This window comes from Podarcis vaucheri (genome assembly GCF_965113315.1).
Source record: "Podarcis vaucheri genome assembly, chromosome: 18".
In the NCBI taxonomy this organism is placed as follows: domain Eukaryota; kingdom Metazoa; phylum Chordata; class Lepidosauria; order Squamata; family Lacertidae; genus Podarcis; species Podarcis vaucheri.
The window spans coordinates 6481626-6502157 of record NC_138756.1 but is presented as its reverse complement, the minus strand read 5'-3'; the positions used below and the strand labels follow the sequence as shown (position 1 = coordinate 6502157).

Here is a 20532-nt window from a genome sequence, read left to right as displayed (position 1 = left end):
GTTAATAAGATCAGGTAGGAGAATATGCCCCCTTCCCAGGTCCCCACCCTCCTGTCCCAGACTGGGGCTTGCATGGCTGGGAGCCAGGCGCCGGCTGATGTCTCCCTTTGTATTGCAGCGAGGAGAAGGCTCAGCTTGGGAGCCGCCGCGTCCCGGGAGGGCCTGGAGCCGAGACAACGGCCTCTCGCCTCACAGGTAAGGGGACAGGGGGATTTCATTGCTGTGCCGCTCTATGCTTTGCCGCTCGCGATTTGCGGGTTTGGGGGGCGCGTCAGAATGTCACCCCCCTTCAGGATAGCACCTGGGGCAGCCCGCCCTCCTGCCCCCATCAGTACGCCCCTCGCCAGAAACAGGATTCGAACCCAAGAGCCCTCTGCTCACCTGGGACTTGACTTCCTGCAACGGCTTCTCGAAGCCCCGTCCCTGGTCGTTTGGTCAGTGACAGACCATTCACACATTCAGGGATTCCTTCTTTCTTGCAGGGTATGGCTCCTGCACCGCTGAGGCTGCTGCCGAAACCCCCTCCCCGCAAGTAATACAGGTAAGAGGACGAAGGGAGGATTTGCACAGAGAACACCCTGCTCCAGACTTCCAGACGAACTCTCATACTTAAAACCAAGGCGTTCCTATGAGAGCTGGTATCAAAATCACAGAAATGGATAAGGCGGAACTATAGCTGATAAGGAATGCAGTGCTCAAGGTTTGGGCAAGGAGGACAGACTCTTAGGAAATCAAGCCTTATCAGGAGAAACTGGCCACTCTCCAGGCACCCGGCTTGAATCTCGGTTGACCTCCCTGTCTGCATTCTCTGGCAGGATCCAGGCTAGGTCACGATCGGCGATCCTCCTCAAGCGTGAGAAGAACACACCACTCTTCCCTGCCCCCAGGCAGGGGAAAGAGATAGACAGAAATGTATTTACATGCCTTTATTTCTGTCTTTGCAGCGTTACAGAGAAACACGTCTGCTCTCTTCAAACACCAACAGCAGAGAGACAAACTCCACCTCCTGTACTTCCTGTACAGGTCAAATTACACTCTGAGCTAAATCCGGTGCTCAGCTCTGTGAATAGACTGTCCCTTTGTTCCCACGGTACAATCCCAACATTCCCATCATGTTTTGCTTTCCAGCCAGCTGCAGCTCGCTGCCGCATTGCATCCATATCGTAACACAGACCTGGGCTAAAGTGAGTCTTCTTCTCCCACAGGCCACGTCGTGTATGCAACCGCCTGTACATCAAAGCCCGCCCCTTCCCCGGTGGCCTGGCCGAGGACATCGACAAAGGCGACATCTCCGCCTGCCAGGAGCTGAAGACACGGGCCCATTACCTGGCTGAGAAGTACGAGTGGGACGTCGCCGAGGCCCGCAAGATCTGGTGCTTTGGCCCGGACGGCACTGGCCCCAACATCCTGACGGACATCACCAAGGGGGTGCAGTACCTCAACGAGAGCAAGGACAGCGTTGTGGCAGGCTTCCAGTGGGCCACGAAGGAGGTAAGCAGGAGTGGGCGCCCCTCATCGCAGGGCGGTGGGCTGTCTGCGTCCTGCCTTCTTGGAACGGAGCAGAGACTTGCTGCAGTTTCCGAATAATAATTTATTACTTGCACCCTGCTCATCTGGCTGGGTTTCCAACAAAATAGTAAAATACAATAGTCTGTCAAACATTAAAAGCTTCCCTAAACAGGGCTGCCTTCAAATGTCTTCTAAAAGTCTGGTAGTTGTTTTCCTCTTTGACATCTGGTGGGAGGGCGTTCCACAGGCCCTCTGCCTGGTTCCCTGTAACTTTTGAGTGCTTTGTCACATCAGCCCCTCAAGGCTGTGTTCCAGCTTTAGGAAGTTGAATCAGCCTCGTATGTGATTTCCTCTTGCCCCTCCCCCTGAGTTGCGATGGGGCGTCCTTTTCAGGTGCTCACTTTTCCTTGCTGGGTGTGGCTTGGCCTGCGATTCTCCTCCTTGATCGAGGGGGGTGGGGGTGTCGTCTCCGAATTCCCCCTTCCTCCTGCTAGGTGCTCTGTCCGTCCCCCCACACACTACCTCTTCCGCAGGAGGAGCTGCCATGGGCAGTGGGGAGATGGTAGAGGATGAGGCTTTCAACCTCAGGGTCATAAGTTCTGGTCCTACATAGGGGGAAAGATTCCTGCATTGCAAGAGGACAAGATGACCTCTGGGATCCCTTCCGATTCCATGGGACGACTGTACTGCGGGGCAGGGATGGAAAGGGAATCAACGGATATTTGCATCTCCCCTGTTTCTAGTCTCCAATTCTCTCTTTTTATATATAATAATCATCATTTGCATCTCCCCTGTTTCTATTCTCTAATTCTCTCTTTTTATATATAATAATCATAATTCGTTTTCAATTACAATAACACAGTAATGGCCTCATTATAGCAATGCCAAATTATATACAATTGCTAATTCCAATTATTCAGATGCCAAATTAAATAATTTAGGTGGCCTCCCATGTGCTAGAATTGATGGTTTGATTAGTTGCTTTATTTCTGCGTCCCAAAAATCTTACCCATCTCAATTGCACTCCAGTTAAAATAACAATCCCTCTTAAAACAACTGCAGTACTAACGACATCTATTCGTATTGACATGTTACCTTAAACCTCCTGTGTGTGACAGTTATTCTGTCCATGATGTTCCTTCCCATCCTTGTAAAATATTATGCCTATCCTTTCTCAGTTGTTGCTGCTCTCCATCATATCTAGACTCCGATTCTCTGCCCCTTAGTAGATCACGCTCTTCCCATTCTCTGGTCCCCCTGGGCGACTCCTCCTCCTCCTCCTGGCTCTGACAGTTTGCAGGAAGAAGGCTGACCATGAGCTGAAGGAAGCATTGGCCCTACCTTTGCTTCTTGGCTACTATGGCAGAGTGCTTAATTGCTTTTTTTAAAAAAAAAACTACGTTGCCTGCTTCAGAGAGGAAGGACAGAAAAGTTGGGTTGAATGCAAACTAGAAAATGATTTTCTCTCCCACCCTCAACCTCTCTCTTTTCTCCAGGGTGCCCTTTGCGAGGAAAACATGCGCGCCGTCCGCTTTGACGTGCACGACGTGACCCTGCACGCGGACGCCATCCACCGCGGAGGTGGCCAAATCATTCCCACGGCCAGAAGGTGCCTCTATGCCTGCGTGTTGACGGCTCAGCCCCGCCTCATGGAGCCCATCTACCTGGTGGAGATCCAGGTGGGTAACGGGAGGCAGGCTGTGTTCTTAAGAGGCGGCGGCGGCAGCCCACTGCCTTGACTCTGTGCAGTGCTGTAACGTATACCCACTTTCTTCCCCTTCCAGTGCCCAGAACAGGTTGTGGGTGGCATCTATGGCGTGCTGAACAGGAAGCGGGGGCACGTCTTCGAGGAGTCCCAGGTGGCTGGCACCCCCATGTTTGTGGTCAAGGCCTATCTCCCTGTCAACGAGTCCTTTGGTAAGCGTCAGCTTTTATCACTTGCCCTTGCATCTTCCAGGTAACCTTTGTCAGCAGCTGGAGGTGTGAAGGATCGATCAGAGGTTGTCTCCCAGGCTAATCAGAGATGGCTGCTACAAAGTTGAGCAGGTCTTGCCCTGTTAGCAGACTTCTGTTCCTCTTAAGTACATTTCTGAGCACAATTCAAAGTTTGGGAATGACCTTTAAAGCCCTAAATGGCCCATTATACCTGAAGGAACATCTCTACCCCCATCGTTCAGCTTGGACACTGAGGGCCTTCTCGGTAGTGGCGCCCTCCCCGTGGAACGTCTTCCTATCAGATGTCAAGGAAATAAACATCTATCTGACTTTTAGAAGACATCTGAAGGCAACCCTGTTTAGGGAAGTTTTCAATGTTTGATGTTTTCTTGTGCTTTTAATATTTTGTTGAGAGCCGCCTACAGTGGCTGGGGAAACTGAGCCAGATCGGTGGGGTATAAATTAATAAATTATTACTAATATTATTTATTAAGGTAGATGCCTCCAGGATGCTGCTTTTAGCTAAGATGCTGCTTTTAGCTGGTTGTGGGGTGTGTGAGTAAACTTGAACACCTGTATTTCTGTCTTACAGTTTTGTTTGCTTATAGTATAAACTCTTCTCTCTCTCTCCCTCTCTCTTCACAGGCTTCACTGCTGACTTGAGATCCAACACAGGTGGCCAGGCTTTCCCCCAGTGTGTGTTCGACCACTGGCAGATCCTGCCCGGAGACCCGTTCGACAACACCAGCCGCCCCTGCCAGGTGGTCGCTGAGACCCGCAAGCGCAAAGGGCTGAAGGAGGGCATTCCCGCACTAGATAACTTCCTGGACAAATTGTAAAAACCAATCAACCAAGCTGAATTAAAAATGCAACACCAGATGTAAAAGAATAAATTTAAAAATGTATGTTGTGGGACTCCAAATTTAACTTGCATAATAACATCAGTGCTGCAGGTGTCTTGCAAAAGGCATTGGGCCACTTCCTTGCTTGATCTTCCGTCTCGGGGCAGATTTTAAAAAGAGCCGTGTCTGCATTCAGCCTTAGAGGTTCCAGGCCGTCTGCACACGAACCAGCGGGGCCGCTCACCCAGTGCCATTATAACTTCCAAAAATACATTTCCATTTGATGCAACTGAAACGTTGCCCGTCTCCATATTTATTTGACGCTCAGAGCCAAGCGAAGGGTTTTTTTCCCTCCCTTGGTTTGCAGATTGGGGAGGACAGGCAAACTTCCGAAAAGAAAAGGGTGCGTGAAATTTCATTCCATACTCAAATACTGGATTCGATGGGGAGGAGGGGGGCAGTCTGGAGGAATTTTCTTTTAGGATTGGGAGAGAAAAGGGGGGGGGGAGGCTTTTCTATTTGGGCAAAAGCAGCCTCTCTGCTAAATGGGTGTCCTTGTGCAAATCAATGTATTAGTACCACTGGAATAATAAATTTAATAAGACGAGGCTGCCTGTCGTGTTGGATGTCTTTAACAGCTGTTGAGACCTGAGCCCACACACTTGGAAGCAAGGGGGGAGCTCCATCTGTGCTGTACGAAAGCAGTTTTATTTAGAAAACTGGGGTTGTATGTGTGCACACAGTCCTTCGCTGGCGCCTACAGGGCTGTTGTAATGAGGCGTGCGGCAAGCATTCAGCTGTAGCCCATAGACCAGGCTGCAGTTTGTGGTGCCCACAACAGTTTATCTGGTTCGGCAGATAATGCCCACAGGCCTCAAAAAGATGAGTGGTCCTTGACTTGAAGCTTCACAGCTCCCTGATTTTGGCGTAGGTTGCTGTCATACGACCCAGGGTTGGTCTTTTCAAAAGACAATAGAATTGAAGCCTGTTGAGCATTAGCGGCTGAAGGCCTCTGCGTTTAATTTTTGTGAATAGCTGGTCAAAAACACACAGGATGGTTTTCGCAAAGTCCCAGCAAGCAAATCAGGATGAGTGCTCATTAACTTGTAACCACCCCCTCTTCCCTTGCAAACAGCTGGCTCCATGAGGAATAGATATAATCTAACCTGTTTGCAAGCAATCAAAATAAGTCGCCTGGGGACTCTCGCAGACATGAATAAAGACCAGTAGTGATTGAGCGAATGATACCTTTGCGATAATTAAGATGTATATACACTTCACTGAATAAATAAGTGGACTTGTTTCATGTTTCCTGAAACAATAGGCAAACCAAAACAAAAAGTCACACTTCTCTGAATTTAGCAAATCCATCCCAGTGTATGCCGAAACGTCTAAATTAGGCTAAAGTGGACATTGAAATGAACGGCAGAAAACTGCATTACTGTATATTACAGGAAATTGCTTGCATAATGTGTGTATGAGCAAAATTGCATATGAAAATCTGGATATTGGGAGAAATTTTCATTAGAACTTTTAACAAACAAGCAAACGCCCCACCCCGAAAAAACAAATGTGCAACTGAATGTGTGATTGGGAAAAATGGGAAACAAATTACCATTTTTAATTCATTTCCACATATAACAGAAAAAAGTAAATATTACAAAACACACACCCAAGAAAAGAAAAACACAAAACAGAATTCTTCAAATCTCTAATTCTCGTTACATTGATACCTGACTTCCTCAAATCCCCTCTAACTGAATTTCATTATAACCCCTGTATAGTACTTCTCCAAATTCATATTTCTAATAATATCCACTCCTTTCATTTACTATCCTCATCTCTTATTAATATTCAAATCCTTAATATTTACTACCACCTATTCTTATTCTGCCCCTAAGCCTATTTGTTACTTCCAAGAATTTTCTAATTCCCTTATATCACAATATTTAGTTAAATATTCTTCAAATTTCTTCTATCAAATTGTCATTTGTCTTAATCACTAATCATGGTATGGCCAGATGGGGCTTATTAACCTGGGAAGGATAAGGGAAACTGATCCTAAACCTCCCCTGCCTTGCGAAGATACCTTGGGGGAAAAGAAAGGGTTAAGGAGTAAATGCCCAAATCCTAAATGGATTCCCTAAAATGGTTGGGTGGTGCTTGTACACTGGCAACACCTGTATCCAGGTGTCTTGCTCTGCTTTCCTTTGGACCCCATCAGTGAGTCTTGTCATCTGGGCAGCGCAGGACCCCCATATTCGCTGCCCAGGCTTACGCCCCCCCTGGGGTTGTTACTTGGGTGTTGCTAACGCAGTGGTTTGATTTCACCCCTGGAGGTACACTCCATTGTCTTTTGAGACAGCCTGATATCTACAAGCATTGAGGTCACGCAGTCTGGCCTGCTGGTAAAAAGCAAAGGTAAAGGGGCCCCTGACCATTAGGTCCAGTCGTGGCTGACACTGGGCTTGCGGCGCTCATCTCGCTTTATCGGCCAAGGGAGCCGGCGTACAGCTTCCGGGTCATGTGGCCAGCAGGACTAAGCCGCTTCTGGCGAACCAGAGCAGCGCACGGAAACGCCGTTTCCCTTCCTGCCGGAGCGGTACCTATTTATCTACTTGCACTGGCGTGCTTTCGAACTGCTAGGTTGGCAGGAGCGGGGACCGAGCAACGGGAGCTCACCCCATTGCGGGGATTTCAGCCGCCGACCTGATCGGCATGTCCTAGGCTCTGTGGTTTAACCCACAGCACCACTCGCATCTGGCTTACTGGTACCTGCCAGCTTAATGGCTCTTAAGGTAGACTCAGCCTGAAGTTTGTGTTTGGGGAGGCTCATGTTAGATATATTCAGGTGGGGAATCGTTTGGGCTTTGGGGTCTGGATCTTTACTACCTGACCCCACCGAGTGGGCGGACTGGCTGTGTGGGGCAACCCACAGGTCAATCGCATGGCATCATGTACACGTGAGTTTTCTCCACCTGTCAAAATTCCTTATGGAGGGCTCCCAACAGCTGGCTGCACAAAGGGCGTTGTGTATTGCCAGTCCCAACCCTGCATTTTACCAGCTGATGGGCACCGGGAACACACTGCTCCAAGCAAAAAGGAACAATCGAGCCGTCCCTTGCGATCTGTGTTTGCTATCTAGCACAGGTCAAAAAACTATGGTCTGAAGCTCAACATCAAAAAAACGAAGATCCTGGCCACTGGGCCCATCACCTCCTGGCAAATAGAAGGGGAAGAAATGGAGGAAGTGAGAGATTTTACTTTCTTGGGCTCCATGATCACTGCAGATGGTGAAATTAAAATACCTTTACCCACGTACTGTCTGAAACCCAAGGGATGGCAGAGAATCCCCCCGCGCTTTCCTCCCCCTCTACATTAAGTGTAAACTGTAAGCAGAAATGCGGACGTCGGTCCCATTTTCCAGCTTGGGAAGTCAGAGGCTGGTTGTAAGGTCTGGACAAGCTGATCCCCACCGCTTTAGGGAACATGGTGACTTGTCTTTGTTTAGTCATGTCCGACTCTGTACGCTGTTTTCTTGAACAAAGAATCAGTTGCACTGACAGGCTCTGCTTCTTGTGTCTCAACCTGCATCTGAACCCAGCCTTGACAATTATGGAGCCATCGTCTGCACCTGTAAGAACCCCATTCCCATGCCAACTTACTCTCTCAATTTTTGCAACAACAAAAAACAACCTTTGCACCCCATTTTCTCCCTAGACCCCTCCTTGCTTTTCTCAACTCTCCCTTGAACCCAGATCACAACCCATTTCCATTCCTTTCCCCCTCTCCTGTTGCACAGCCACAGTACTGTATCTTTAAGCTGAACAGACTTTAAAGAGCCTGACTGCAGTAGCGTAGCGTGGGGGGTGCAGGGGGGGCCGGCCGCACCGGGCACAACATCTGGGGGGTAGGGTTAGGGGGCGCAAATCCACGGGTTGGGGGGCGCAAATTACTTGCCTTGCCCCGGGTGCTGACAACCCACGCTACGCCACTGCCTGGCTGTCAGTTAGCTTGTTCTGTTAGAGAAGGTTAAGTTCATTGATGGATGTTGTACATAAATGGGTGTTCGCTTGTTAATAAAACGTCTCTTTGAAATAGCTACACTCAATCTGAAACTTCATGTTGAAGACCAGACAGGGTGGTGGTTGTTGAGTCGCTTAGTCGTGTCCGACTCTTTGTGACCCCCTGGACCAGAGCACGCCAGGCATTCCTGTCTTCCACTGCCTCCCGCAGTTTGGTCAAACTCATGTTCGTAGCTACGAGAACACTGTCCCACCATCTCGTCCTCTGTCGTCCCCTTTTCCTTGCGCCCTCCATCTTCCCCAACATCAGGGTCTTTTTCACGGAGAAAAAAAAATATTTAAAAGAACATACAGTTATACCTTGGATCTCAAACGCCTTGCATTCCGGTCCCCAAATACTGCAACCCCGGAATGAGTGTTCTGGTTTGCAAACGTTCTTTGGAAGCCAAACGTCCGACGCAGGGCCAGATTGAGGCCCGAAGCTACTGAAGGTAATGGGGCCTGTAATAGGTATGAGTTACTCATGCGTAAGCTGGTGCCTTTCTCGGTTAATTTGCCTTGTTAAACCTTTCTGACTGCACAGCCCCTTCTCATGGTGGCTGCCTCAGTCACTGGCAGAATTCGTCAGTGGGCGTTTCTTGAACCTCTTCCAACATAAAAGTTGTTTGACCCCCAGTCTCCTCCTCCTCTCACTGCGCGGGAGTCTTCTGCGCAGGGAAGGCGTGGGTAGCGGAGGACCTGGGCTCTCCTCACTGATGTCCAGTGAAGAGTCCTGGAGCCCTCTCTCCAATTCCCCCGTCTGCCCCCCTTCATCCCTGGTGTTGCGCTGATCGGCTTCCCCCTCTACTGCGCTGTTTCTCCCCCTGCTGCTGGGTCCTTCGCCAGCATCATCTGGGAGCCTCCCCTTCGCCTCTCGCTCCGATGTCAGTTCCCTGACAGGGCCCTTTATATGTCCAGCTGTCCTTTGTCAAAAACAAATTGCTGCTGTTTTTTGTGTTGAATATATGCTACCATTCGCATCCAGAAGTGAACGTAACTAGCGATGGCACATCTCCGCGCACACACACGCACGTCGCTTTTTGCCTTTCTGCGCATGCGCGTGACATCATTTTGAGCGTTGGTGTATGCATGAGCGTCGAAACCTGGAAGTAACACGCTCTAGTCCAACACCCTGCAATTTGCAATAATCTCAGCTCAAGAACCCATGGCAGGTGGCCGCCCCAAGCTCTGCTGAAAACCTCCAAGGAAGGAGAGTCTATCACCTTCTGAGGGATTTCCTCTCACTGTCAAACAGCTCTTGCTGTCAGAAAGTTCTTCCTGGAGTCAGAATCCCCTTTCTGGTCGCTTGAAGCCATGGCTTCAGGTCCTGAGGGCCTCTGGAGCAGGAGAAGACAAGCTTCCTCCCTGGGACGCCCTTGAGATGTTGGCAGGGATCTCATATCAATGTCCGGAGGGATAGGGAGCAAAACACCTCTATCTCCCCTTTCCCCACCCCATGCAGAATGGCAAGGGGTCTGTGCATCCGGCTGGGAAGAAGGTGGTGGGAGTGTGGAGTCCAGCCAGGGGCTGGCTGTGGGCAGGATCCTTGCACTGCCGGGGGTTGGACTAGATGCCCCTTGGCACCCCTTCCAACTCTGCCATGCTCTGATTCTTTCGAGCACCAGAAGGAATGGGTGGGGGAGCAAGATGCAGAAGAAAGGGAGGCACAACCACACCCCCCCACCAGCCCCCTCTGGCCTGATCCACAGTGGCCTCATCCCAGCACACTTTGACCCCCCTAGTTTTATTTTTCTTCATTCAGCTACCAGACAACCCAGCAGCCTGGCCCCTGTTTGCCAGCCTATGTCACAAAGTGCTGCTTTGCAAGCAAGCCTGATAATGCCCTGCAAGGGGGATGCCTGTCAGATGACGGTGAGAGTTGGTAGAGAAAGATGGATTCTCCAGGTAAGAGGCCTAGAGGAGATGAGTGGCAATATTATTATTGTGAGGTGATGCTATTACAATTCCAAAGCAGGGAGGGAGGGGGAAGAGAGAGAGAGAGAGAGTGGAATTCTGGTGGAGATGGAAGATGGAAGGAGGCTTTTAAAAGCAGTTTGAAAGGGGGACAGGTGAGAGGCGGTTGAGAGCGGTGGGTTCTAGAAGGCGGCACAAGGGGGGGGGCTGAAGCTGAGCTGGACACAGCCATCATTTCTCTGAGAATGTGGCTGTTTAACGCAGCAAGAAAAGGCTCTCTCCAGCCTTGGAAGCAAGGAGATTCTTTTGATTCAGGTGAGCCATGGAGCCAGGGCTTGGCTTGTACAGAAATTGTACCTCAGGTTAAGAACTTTGCTTCAGGATGAGGACAGAAATCGTGCTCTGGCGGCGCGGCGGCAGTGGGAGGCCCCATTAGCAAAAGTAGTACCTCAGGTTAAGAACAGTTTCAGGTTAAGAACGGAGCTCCAGAACGAATTAAGTTCTTAACCCGAGCCACCACTGTGCTGCTAAAGCCCAGATGCCTCACCCCCCCCCTCCAAGCTTCACAGAACTGGGCTATGCCTGATTATCGTCTCCCAAAGCAACTTGTTGTTCTTTAGTCGTGTCCAACTCTTCGTGACCCCCTGGACCAGAGCATGCCAGGCACTCCTGTCTTCCACTGCCTCCCGTAGTTTGGTCAGACTCATGCTGGTAGCTTCAAGAACACTGTCCCACCATCTCGTCCTCTTCCGTCCCCTTCTCCTTGTGCCCTCCATCTTTCCCAACATCAAGGTCTTTTCCAGGGAGTCTTCTCTTCTCATGAGGTGGCCAAAGTCTTGGAGTGTCAGCTTCAGGATCAGTCCTTCCAGTGAGCACTCAGGGCTAATTTCCTTCAGAATGGAGAGGTTGGATCTTCTTGCAGTCCATGGGACTCTCAAGAGTCTCCTCCAGCACCAGAATTCAAAAGCATCCATTCTTTGGCGATCAGCCTTGTTTATGGTATGGTAACTATACAGACCTTTGTTGGCAAGGTGATGTCTCTGCTTTTTAAGATGCTGTCCAGGTTTGTCATTGCTTTTCTCCCAACAAGCAGGCGTCGTTTAATTTCGTGACTGCTGTCACCATCTGCAGTGATCATGGAGCCCAAGAAAGTAAAATCTCTCACTGCCTCCATTTCTCCCCCTTCTTGCATTTCCTTTTCATTGGGATGGTTTTTGTTTTCGTTCTCAGTCCACATACTGCTTAAGCCTGCCTTGTAGAATTTTAAGCATAACCTTGCTAGTGTGTGAAATGAGTGCAATTGTGCGCTAGTTGGAGCATTCTCTGGCACTGCCCTTCTTTGGGATTGAGATGTAGACTGATCTTCTCCAATCCTCTGGCCACTGTTGAGTTTTCCAAACTTGCTGGCATATTGAGCGTAGCACCTTAACAGCATCATCGTTTAAAATTTTAAATAGTTCAGCTGGAATATCATCACTTCCACTGGCCTTGTTATTAGCAGAGCTTTCTAAGGCCCATTTGACTTCACTCTCCAGGATGTCTGGCTCAAGGTCAGCAACCACACTACCTGGGGTGTACGAGACATCCATATCTTTCTGGTATAATTCCTCTGTGTATTCTTGCCACCTCTTCTTGATGTCTTCTGCTTCTGTTAGGTCCTTTCCACTTTTGTCTTTTATTATGGTAATCTTTGAACGAAATGTTCCTTTCATATCTCCAATTTTCTTGAACAGATCTCTGGTTTTCCCCATTCTATAGTTTTCCTCTATTTCTTTGCATTGCTCGTTTAAGAAGGCCTTCTTGTCTCTCCTTACTATTCTTTGGAAATCTGCATTCAGTTTCCTGTATCTTTCACTATCTCCCTCGCATTTTGCTTGCCTTCTCTCCCCCGCTATTTGTAAGGCTTCGTTGGACAGCCACTTTGTTTTCTTGCATTTCCTTTTCATTGGGATGGTTTTAGTTGCTGCCTCCTGTATAATGTTACGAGCCTCCATCCATAGTTCTTCAGGCACTCTGTCTATCAAATCTAAATCCTTAAACCTGTTCCTCCCTTCCACTATGTATTCATAAGGGATATGATTTTGATTGTATCTAACCGGCCCAGTGATTTTTCCGACTTTCTTCAGTTTAAGCTTGAATTTTGCTATAAGAAGCCGATGTTCTGAGCCACAGTCAGTTCCAGGTCTTGTTTTTGCTGACTGTATAGAGCTTCTCCATCTTTGGCTGCAGAGAATATAATCAATCTGATTTCGATGCTGCCCATCTGGTGATGTCCATGTGTAGAGTCGTCTCTTGTGTTCTTGGAAAAGAGTGTTTGCGATGACCAGCTTGTTCTCTTTGCAGAACTCTGTTAGCCTTTGCCCTGCTTGGTTTTGAACTCCAAGGCCAAACTTGCCACTTGTTCCTTTTATCTCTTGACTCCCTCCTTTAGCATTCCAATCCCCTATAATGAGAAGAACATCCTTCTTTGGTGTCATTTCTATAAGGTGTTGTGAGTCTTCCCACCTGTAACTTCTTCCTCTGTTTTTTATTTACCTTTCTGTCTCCTAGGAAATAAAAGGCTCCTGAGGCGCCCGAACCTAAGGGAGGCTGGAGGGGCACCACCTCTCGAGATTGTGGTAGGTTAATTCCTTTTTTTAAAAAATAATAATAATATTTATTACTTTTCCAACAATTTAAACACAAAAAGAAAGAAAGAAAGAAAGACAACACAATACAATACAAAGACACTATATAACACTAACACTAAACTAACAAAACAAAACAAAAACCGTTTAAAACACATCAAACAATTTCAATATCTTATCTTTCATCCACTTATTTCAACGACCTCCTCACACCTCCCTTTTTGTATTCCACTTCTGTTAATTGTTTCAGCAATTCCTTTTTTTTAAAATTTTATTCAAATTTCACACAAAAAAATTAACAAACAAAACAACACAAACAAACAAACACAAAACAGACCAAAAACATGTATAATTTCAAATCCTTATTTTCATATAACTTATTTCCCAGACTCCCCCATACCTCCCCTTACTGCATTCTAATTTCAAACTTTTCCCCCAACAAATTCTTACTCTCAATCTTCTCAAATTTAGAACCTCCTTTCTTCTTTTCAATCTTAATCTTTACAGCTGTAAACCCCTTAATTTATAGAACCGGCGCCATTCTAACACTCATTAATTGTGGTAGGTTAATTCCGTGGGGAATCCATTCCCCACATGTGCAGGGAGGTCAGGGCTGGGTTGGGGGGTTGCAGTCCCGTCTCGCCCCAGCCCCTCGCCCCCCTCCTTCCAAGCCAGGGGTCAGGCGCCCAGGCAAGAGCAGGCTGGCATCCTGTGGGACGTGGGCATGGGCAGCCTGCCAGGGGTGCTAGTTCTGCCCCCCTAGAGAGTACAGTGTCCTTCTTCTTTTGCAGGGCCGTGGTTTGGGGAAGGAGCAGCAGCCCAGCGGTGCAGGAAAACCCAGCCGAATCCGGAGGTATGTTGTGACTTTGTGTGGCAGGGGAAGTGTTTCCCAGGGATCATGGGGGTGGAGGAGGAAGACCTGATTTAGAGATCCCTATAGTTTTATGGAGAGGGTTTCTCTGTGGTCCAGGCAGGGCCCTAGCTAGAGGGTGGTGAGATGGGCCCCCGCCAGGGGCGCAGGTGAGGGGTGGGGCACAAAATTGGCTCATAAATATGTCTAAATATATAGATGATCATAAGAAATATTATAAATATATAGATATATAAATATATAGATGATAATAAGAAACATCAACAACCTCAGATATGCAGATGACACAACCTTGATGGCAGAAAGTGAGGAGGAATTAAAGAACCTTTTAATGAGGGTGAAAGAGGAGAGTTCAAAATATGGTCTGAAGCTGAACATCAAAAAAACGAAGATCATGGCCACCGGTCCCATCACCGCCTGGCAAATAGAAGGGGAAGAAATGGAGGCAGTGAGAGATTTTACTTTCTTGGGCTCCATGATCACTGCAGATGGTGACAGCAGTCACGAAATTAAAAGATGCCTGCTTCTTGGGAGAAAGGCGATGGCAAACCTAGACAGCATCTTAAAAAGCAGAGACATCACCTTGCCAACAAAGGTCCGTATAGTAAAAGCCATGGTTTTCCCAGTAGTGATGTATGGAAGTGAGAGCTGGACCATAGAGAAGGCTGATCTCCAAAGAATCGATGCTTTTGAATTCTGGTGCTGGAGGAGACTCTTGAGAGTCCCATGGACTGCAAGAAGATCAAACCTCTCCATTCTGAAGAAAATCAGCCCTGAGTGCTCACTGGAAGGACAGATCCTGAAGCTGAGGCTCCAAGACTTTGGCCACCTCATGAGAAGAGAAGACTCCCTGGAAAAGACCCTGATGTTGGGAAAGATGGAGGGCACAAGGAGAAGGGGACGGCAGAGGACGAGATGGTGGGACAGTGTTCTCGAAGCTACAAACATGAGTCTGACCAAACTGTGGGAGGCAGTGGAAGACAGGAGTGCCTGGCGTGCTCTGGTCCATGGGGTCACGAAGAGTCGGACACGACTAAACGACTAAACAACAACAACAATAAGAAATATTATATATATATTTATCTGGAACTCCTCCAAGGAATCAGAATAACAGAGCTTGTTTCTTTCTTAGGCGAGAGGCTGGCAAGAACGAGGCTTCAGTGCCTGCTCCCGGGGTGAAGATCGACAGAGCATATTGGCGGTTCCCAGCTGTTCCCGATTCTCGCCTGCCTCACCCTCCCTCCGTTCCCCGTGCGGGAATGGCTCCTTCCCGGCCGTTCCTGGCGCAGAAGCAGCAGCCAAGGTTTCCCCCCATTAAGAACGCCACCCGAGTGATTCCGGAGGTGGGGGAGACTATGGCTGCTGCCTCTGTGGCAGACCGGTCGGGATGGAGCCCAGATGCCCGCACGGAGGAGTTCAGGGTGGGGCAGTTAATAAGATCAGGTAGGAGAATATGCCCCCTTCCCAGGTCCCCACCCTCCTGTCCCAGACTGGGGCTTGCATGGCTGGGAGCCAGGCGCCGGCTGATGTCTCCCTTTGTATTGCAGCGAGGAGAAGGCTCAGCTTGGGAGCCGCCGCGTCCCGGGAGGGCCTGGAGCCGAGACAACGGCCTCTCGCCTCACAGGTAAGGGGACAGGGGGATTTCATTGCTGTGCCGCTCTATGCTTTGCCGCTCGCGATTTGCGGGTTTGGGGGGCGCGTCAGAATGTCACCCCCCTTCAGGATAGCACCTGGGGCAGCCCGCCCCCCTACCCCCATCAGTACGCCCCTCGCCAGAAACAGGATTCGAACCCAAGAGCCCTCTGCTCACCTGGGACTTGACTTCCTGCAACGGCTTCTTGAAGCCCCGACCTTGGTCGTTTGGTCAGTGACAGACCATTCACACATTCAGGGATTCCTTCTTTCTTGCAGGGTATGGCTCCTGCACCGCTGAGGCTGCTGCCGAAACCCCCTCCCCGCAAGTAATACAGGTAAGAGGACGAAGGGAGGATTTGCACAGAGAACACCCTGCTCCAGACTTCCAGACGAACTCTCATACTTAAAACCAAGGCGTTCCTATGAGAGCTGGTATCAAAATCACAGAAATGGATAAGGCGGAACTATAGCTGATAAGGAATGCAGTGCTCAAGGCTTGGGCAAGGAGGACAGACTGTTAGGAAATCAAGCCTTATCATGAGAAACTGGCCACTCTCCAGGCACCCGGCTTGAATCCCGGTTGACCTCCCTGTCTGCATTCTCTGGCAGGATCCAGGCCAGGTCACGATCGGCGATCCTCCTCAAGCGTGAGAAGAACACACCACTCTTCCCTGCCCCCAGGCAGGGGAAAGAGATAGACAGAAATGTATTTACATGCCTTTATTTCTGTCTTTGCAGCGTTACAGAGAAACACGTCTGCTCTCTTCAAACACCAACAGCAGAGAGACAAACTCCACCTCCTGTACTTCCTGTACAGGTCAAATTACACTCTGAGCTAAATCCGGTGCTCAGCACAGTGAATAGACTGTCCCTTTGTTCCCACGGTACAATCCCAACATTCCCATCATGTTTTGCTTTCCAGCCAGCTGCAGCTCGCTCCCGCATTGCATCCATGTCGTAACACAGACCTGAGCTAAAGTGAGTCTTCTTCTCCCACAGGCCACGTCGTGTATGCAACCGCCTGTACATGAAAGCCCGCCCCTTCCCCGGCGGCCTGGCCGAGGACATCGACAAAGGCGACTTCTCCGCCTGCCAGGAGCTGAAAACACGGGCCCATTACCTGGCCGAGAACTATGAGTGGGACGTGGCCGAGGCCCGCAAGATCTGGTGCTTTGGCCCGGACGGCACTGGCCCCAACATCCTGACGGACATCACCAAGGGGGTGCAGTACCTCAACGAGATCAAGGACAGCGTTGTGGCAGGCTTCCAGTGGGCCACGAAGGAGGTAAGCAAGAGTGGGCGCCCCTCATTGCAGGGCGGTGGGCTGTCTGCGTCCTGCCTTCTTGGAACGGAGCAGAGACTTGCTGCAGTTTCCGAATAATAATTTATTACTTGCACCCTGCTCATCTGGCTGGGTTTCCAACAAAATAGTAAAATACAATAGTCCGTCAAACATTAAAATCTTCCCTAAACAGGGCTGCCTTCAAATGTCTTCTAAAAGTCTGGCAGTTGTTTTCCTCTTTGACATCTGGTGGGAGGGCGTTCCACAAGCCCTCTGCCTGGTTCCCTGTAACTTTTGAGTGCTTTGTCACATCAGCCCCTCAAGGCTGTGTTCCAGCTTTAGGAAGTTGAATCAGCCTCGTATGTGATTTCCTCTTGCCCCTCCCCCTGAGTTGCGATGGGGCGTCCTTTTCAGGTGCTCACTTTTCCTTGCTGGGTGTGGCTTGGCCTGCATTTCTCCTCCTTGATCGAGGGGGGTGGGGGTGTCGTCTCCGAATTCCCCCTTCCTCCTGCTAGGTGCTCTGTCCATTCCCCCTCTGAGGGCATGGGTTAGAATCATAGAATAAAACCATGGAATCATAGAGTTGGAAGAGACCACAAGGGCCATTGAGTCCAACCCCCTGCCAAGCAGGAAACACCATCAGAGCACTCCTGACATATGGTTGTCAAGCCTCTGCTTAAAGACCTCCAAAGCAGGAGACTCCACCACACTCCTTGGCAGCAAATTCCACTGTCAAACAGCTCTTACTGTCAGGAAGTTCTTCCTAATGTTTAGGTGGAATCTTCTTTCTTGTAGTTTGGATCCATTGCTCCGTGTCCGCTTCTCTGGAGCAGCAGAAAACAACCTTTCTCCCTCCTCTATGGGACATCCTTTTATATATTGGAACATGGCTATCATATCACCCCTTAACCTCCTCTTCTCCAGGCTAAACATGCCCAGCTCCCTTAGCCGTTCCTCATAAGGCATCGTTTCCAGGCCTTTGACCAGTACTGCCCAGCACACACACACTACCTCTTCCTCAGGAGGAGCTGCCATGGGCAGTGGGGAGATGGTAGAGGATGAGGCTTTCAACCTCAGGGTCATGAGTTCTGGTCTCACATAGGGGGAAAGATTCCTGCATTGCAAGAGGAGAAGATGACCTCTGGGATCCCTTCCGATTCCATGGGACGACTGTACTGCGGGGCAGGGATGGAAAGGGAATCAACGGATATTTGCATCTCCCCTGTTTCTAGTCTCCAATTCTCTCTTTTTATATATAATAATCATCATTAGTTTTCAATTTCAATAACCCAGTAATAGCCTCGTTATAGCAATGCCAAATTATATACCATTGCTAATTCCAATTATTCAGATGCCAAATTAAATAGGTGGCCTCCCATGTGCTAGAATCGATGGTTTGATTATTTGCTTTATTTCTGCGTTCCAAAAATCTTACCCATCTCAATTACACTCCAGTTAAAATAACAATCCCTCTTACAACAACTGCAGTACTAACGACATCTATTCGTATTGACATGTTACCTTAAACCTCTTGTGTGTGACAGTTATTCTGTCCATGATGTTCCTTCCCATCCTTGTAAAATATTATGCCTATCCTTTCTCAGTTGTTGCTGCTCTCCATCATATCTAGACTCCGATTCTCCGCCCCTTAGTAGATCACGCTCTTCCCATCCTCTGGTCCCCCTGGGCGTCGACTCCTCTTCTTGGCTGCTATGGCAGAGTGCTTAATTGCTTTTTTAAAAAAAAACACTATGTTTCCTGCTTCAGAGAGGAAGGACAGCAAAGTTGGGTTGAATGCAAACTGGAAAATGATTTCCCCTCCCACCCTCAACCTCTCTCTTTTCTCCAGGGTGCCCTTTGCGAGGAAAACATGCGCGCCGTCCGCTTTGACGTGCACGACGTGATCCTGCACGCGGACGCCATCCACCGCGGAGGCGGCCAAATCATTCCCACGGCCAGAAGGTGCCTCTATGCCTGCGTGTTGACGGCTCAGCCCCGCCTCATGGAGCCCATCTACCTGGTGGAGATCCAGGTGGGTAACGGGAGGCAGGCTGTGTTCTTAAGAGGCGACGGCGGCAGCCCACTGGCTTGACTCTGTGCAGTGCTGTAACGTATGCCCACTTTCTTCCCCTTCCAGTGCCCAGAACAGGTTGTGGGTGGCATCTATGGCGTGCTGAACAGGAAGCGGGGGCACGTCTTCGAGGAGTCCCAGGTGGCCGGCACCCCCATGTTTGTGGTCAAGGCCTATCTCCCTGTCAACGAGTCCTTTGGTAAGTGTCAGCTTTTATCAGCCTCCCTTGGCACTTGCATCTTCCAGGTAACCTTTGTCAGCTGCTGGAGGTGTGAAGGATCGATCAGAGGTTGTCTCCCAGGCTAATCAGAGATGGCTGCTACAAAGTTGAGCAGGTCTTGCCCTGGTAGCAGACTTCTGTTCCTCTTAAGTACATTTCTGAGCACAATTCAAAGTTTGGGAATGACCTTTAAAGCCCTAAATGGCCCATTATACCTGAAGGAACATCTCTACCCCCATCGTTCAGCTTGGACACTGAGGCCCAGCTCTGAGGGCCTTCTCGGTAGTGGCGCCCTCCCCGTGGAACGTCTTCCTATCAGATGTCAAGGAAATAAACTTTTAGAAGACATCTGAAGGCAACCCTGTTTAGGGAAGTTTTCAATGTTTGATGTTTTCTTGTGCTTTTAATATTTTGTTGAGAGCCGCCTACAGTGGCTGGGGAAACTGAGCCAGATCGGTGGGGTATAAATTAATAAATCATTACTAATATTATTTATTAAGGTAGATGCCTCCAGGATGCTGCTTTCAGCTAAGATGCTGCTTTTAGCTGGTTGTGGGGTGTGTGGGTAAACTCGAACACCTGTATTTCTCTCTTACAGTTTTGTTTGCTTATGGTATAAACTCTTCTCTCTCCCTCTCTCTTCACAGGCTTCACTGCTGACTTGAGATCCAACACGGGTGGCCAGGCTTTCCCCCAGTGTGTGTTCGACCACTGGCAGATCCTGCCCGGAGACCCGTTCGACAACACCAGCCGCCCCTGCCAGGTGGTCGCTGAGACCCGCAAGCGCAAAGGGCTGAAGGAGGGCATTCCCGCACTAGATAACTTCCTGGACAAATTGTAAAAACCAATCAACCAAGCTGAATTAAAAATGCAACACCAGATGTAAAAGAATAAATTTAAAAATGTATGTTGTGGGACTCCAAATTTAACTTGCATAATAGCATCAGTGCTGCAGGTGTCTTGCAAAAGGCATTGGGCCACTTCCTTGCTTGATCTTCCGTCTCGGGGCAGATTTTAAAAAGAGCCGTGTCTGCATTCAGCCTTAGAGGTTCCAGGCCGTCTGCACACGAACCAGCGGGGCCGCTCACCCAGTGCCATTATAACTTCCAAAAATACATTTCCATTTGATGCAACTGAAACGTTGCCCGTCTCCATATTTATTTGACGCTCAGAGCCAAGTGAAGGGGGGGTTTTCCTCCCTTGGTTTGCAGATTGGGGAGGACAGGCAAACTTCTGAAAAGAAAAGGGTGCGTGAAATTTCATTCCATACTCAAATACTGGATTCGATGGGGAGGAGGGGGGCAGTCTGGAGGAATTTTCTTTTAGGATTGGGAGAGAAAAGGGGGGGGGGAGGCTTTTCTAGTTGGGCAAAAGCAGCCTCTCTGCTAAATGGGTGTCCTTGTGCAAATCAATGTATTAGTACCACTGGAATAATAAATTTAATAAGACGAGGCTGGCTGTTGTGTTGGATGTCTTTAACAGCTGTTGAGACCTGAGCCCCACACACTTGGAAGCAAGGGGGGAGCTCCATCTGTGCTGTACGAAAGCAGTTTTATTTAGAA

At 49.1% G+C, this 20532-nt stretch overlaps 2 protein-coding genes across 2 annotated transcripts; both read left to right on the top strand.

The window, feature by feature from the left end:
• Positions 1 to 276: 276 nt before the first annotated feature.
• Positions 277 to 4349, top strand: LOC309523150 (elongation factor 2-like; the record flags this gene model as incomplete). The annotated part of the gene is made up of 5 exons (XM_082206909.1): positions 277 to 331; positions 1190 to 1491; positions 3006 to 3188; positions 3294 to 3426; positions 4090 to 4349. 5 exons carry the CDS (start codon positions 277 to 279, stop codon positions 4281 to 4283), a joined length of 867 nt encoding a protein of 288 aa, XP_082063035.1. The 3' UTR covers positions 4284 to 4349.
• Positions 4350 to 16387: 12038 nt separating this feature from the next.
• On the top strand, positions 16388 to 19877 carry LOC309523172 (elongation factor 2-like). The gene is made up of 4 exons (XM_082206930.1): positions 16388 to 16682; positions 18529 to 18711; positions 18817 to 18949; positions 19618 to 19877. Exons 1-4 carry the CDS (start codon positions 16425 to 16427, stop codon positions 19809 to 19811), a joined length of 768 nt encoding a protein of 255 aa, XP_082063056.1. The 5' UTR covers positions 16388 to 16424; the 3' UTR covers positions 19812 to 19877.
• The last annotated feature ends 655 nt before the right edge of the window (positions 19878 to 20532 follow it).

Bases quoted from the DNA above. Each gene is read 5' to 3' on its own strand.
- LOC309523172 (XM_082206930.1), top strand. From the start codon at position 16,425: ATGAAAGCCCGCCCCTTCCCCGGCGGCCTGGCCGAGGACATCGACAAA. The intron at 16,683-18,528 runs GTAAGCAAGAGT...TCTTTTCTCCAG, and splicing joins TCCAGTGGGCCACGAAGGAG to GGTGCCCTTTGCGAGGAAAA. The intron at 18,950-19,617 runs GTAAGTGTCAGC...CTCTCTTCACAG, and splicing joins CCCTGTCAACGAGTCCTTTG to GCTTCACTGCTGACTTGAGA.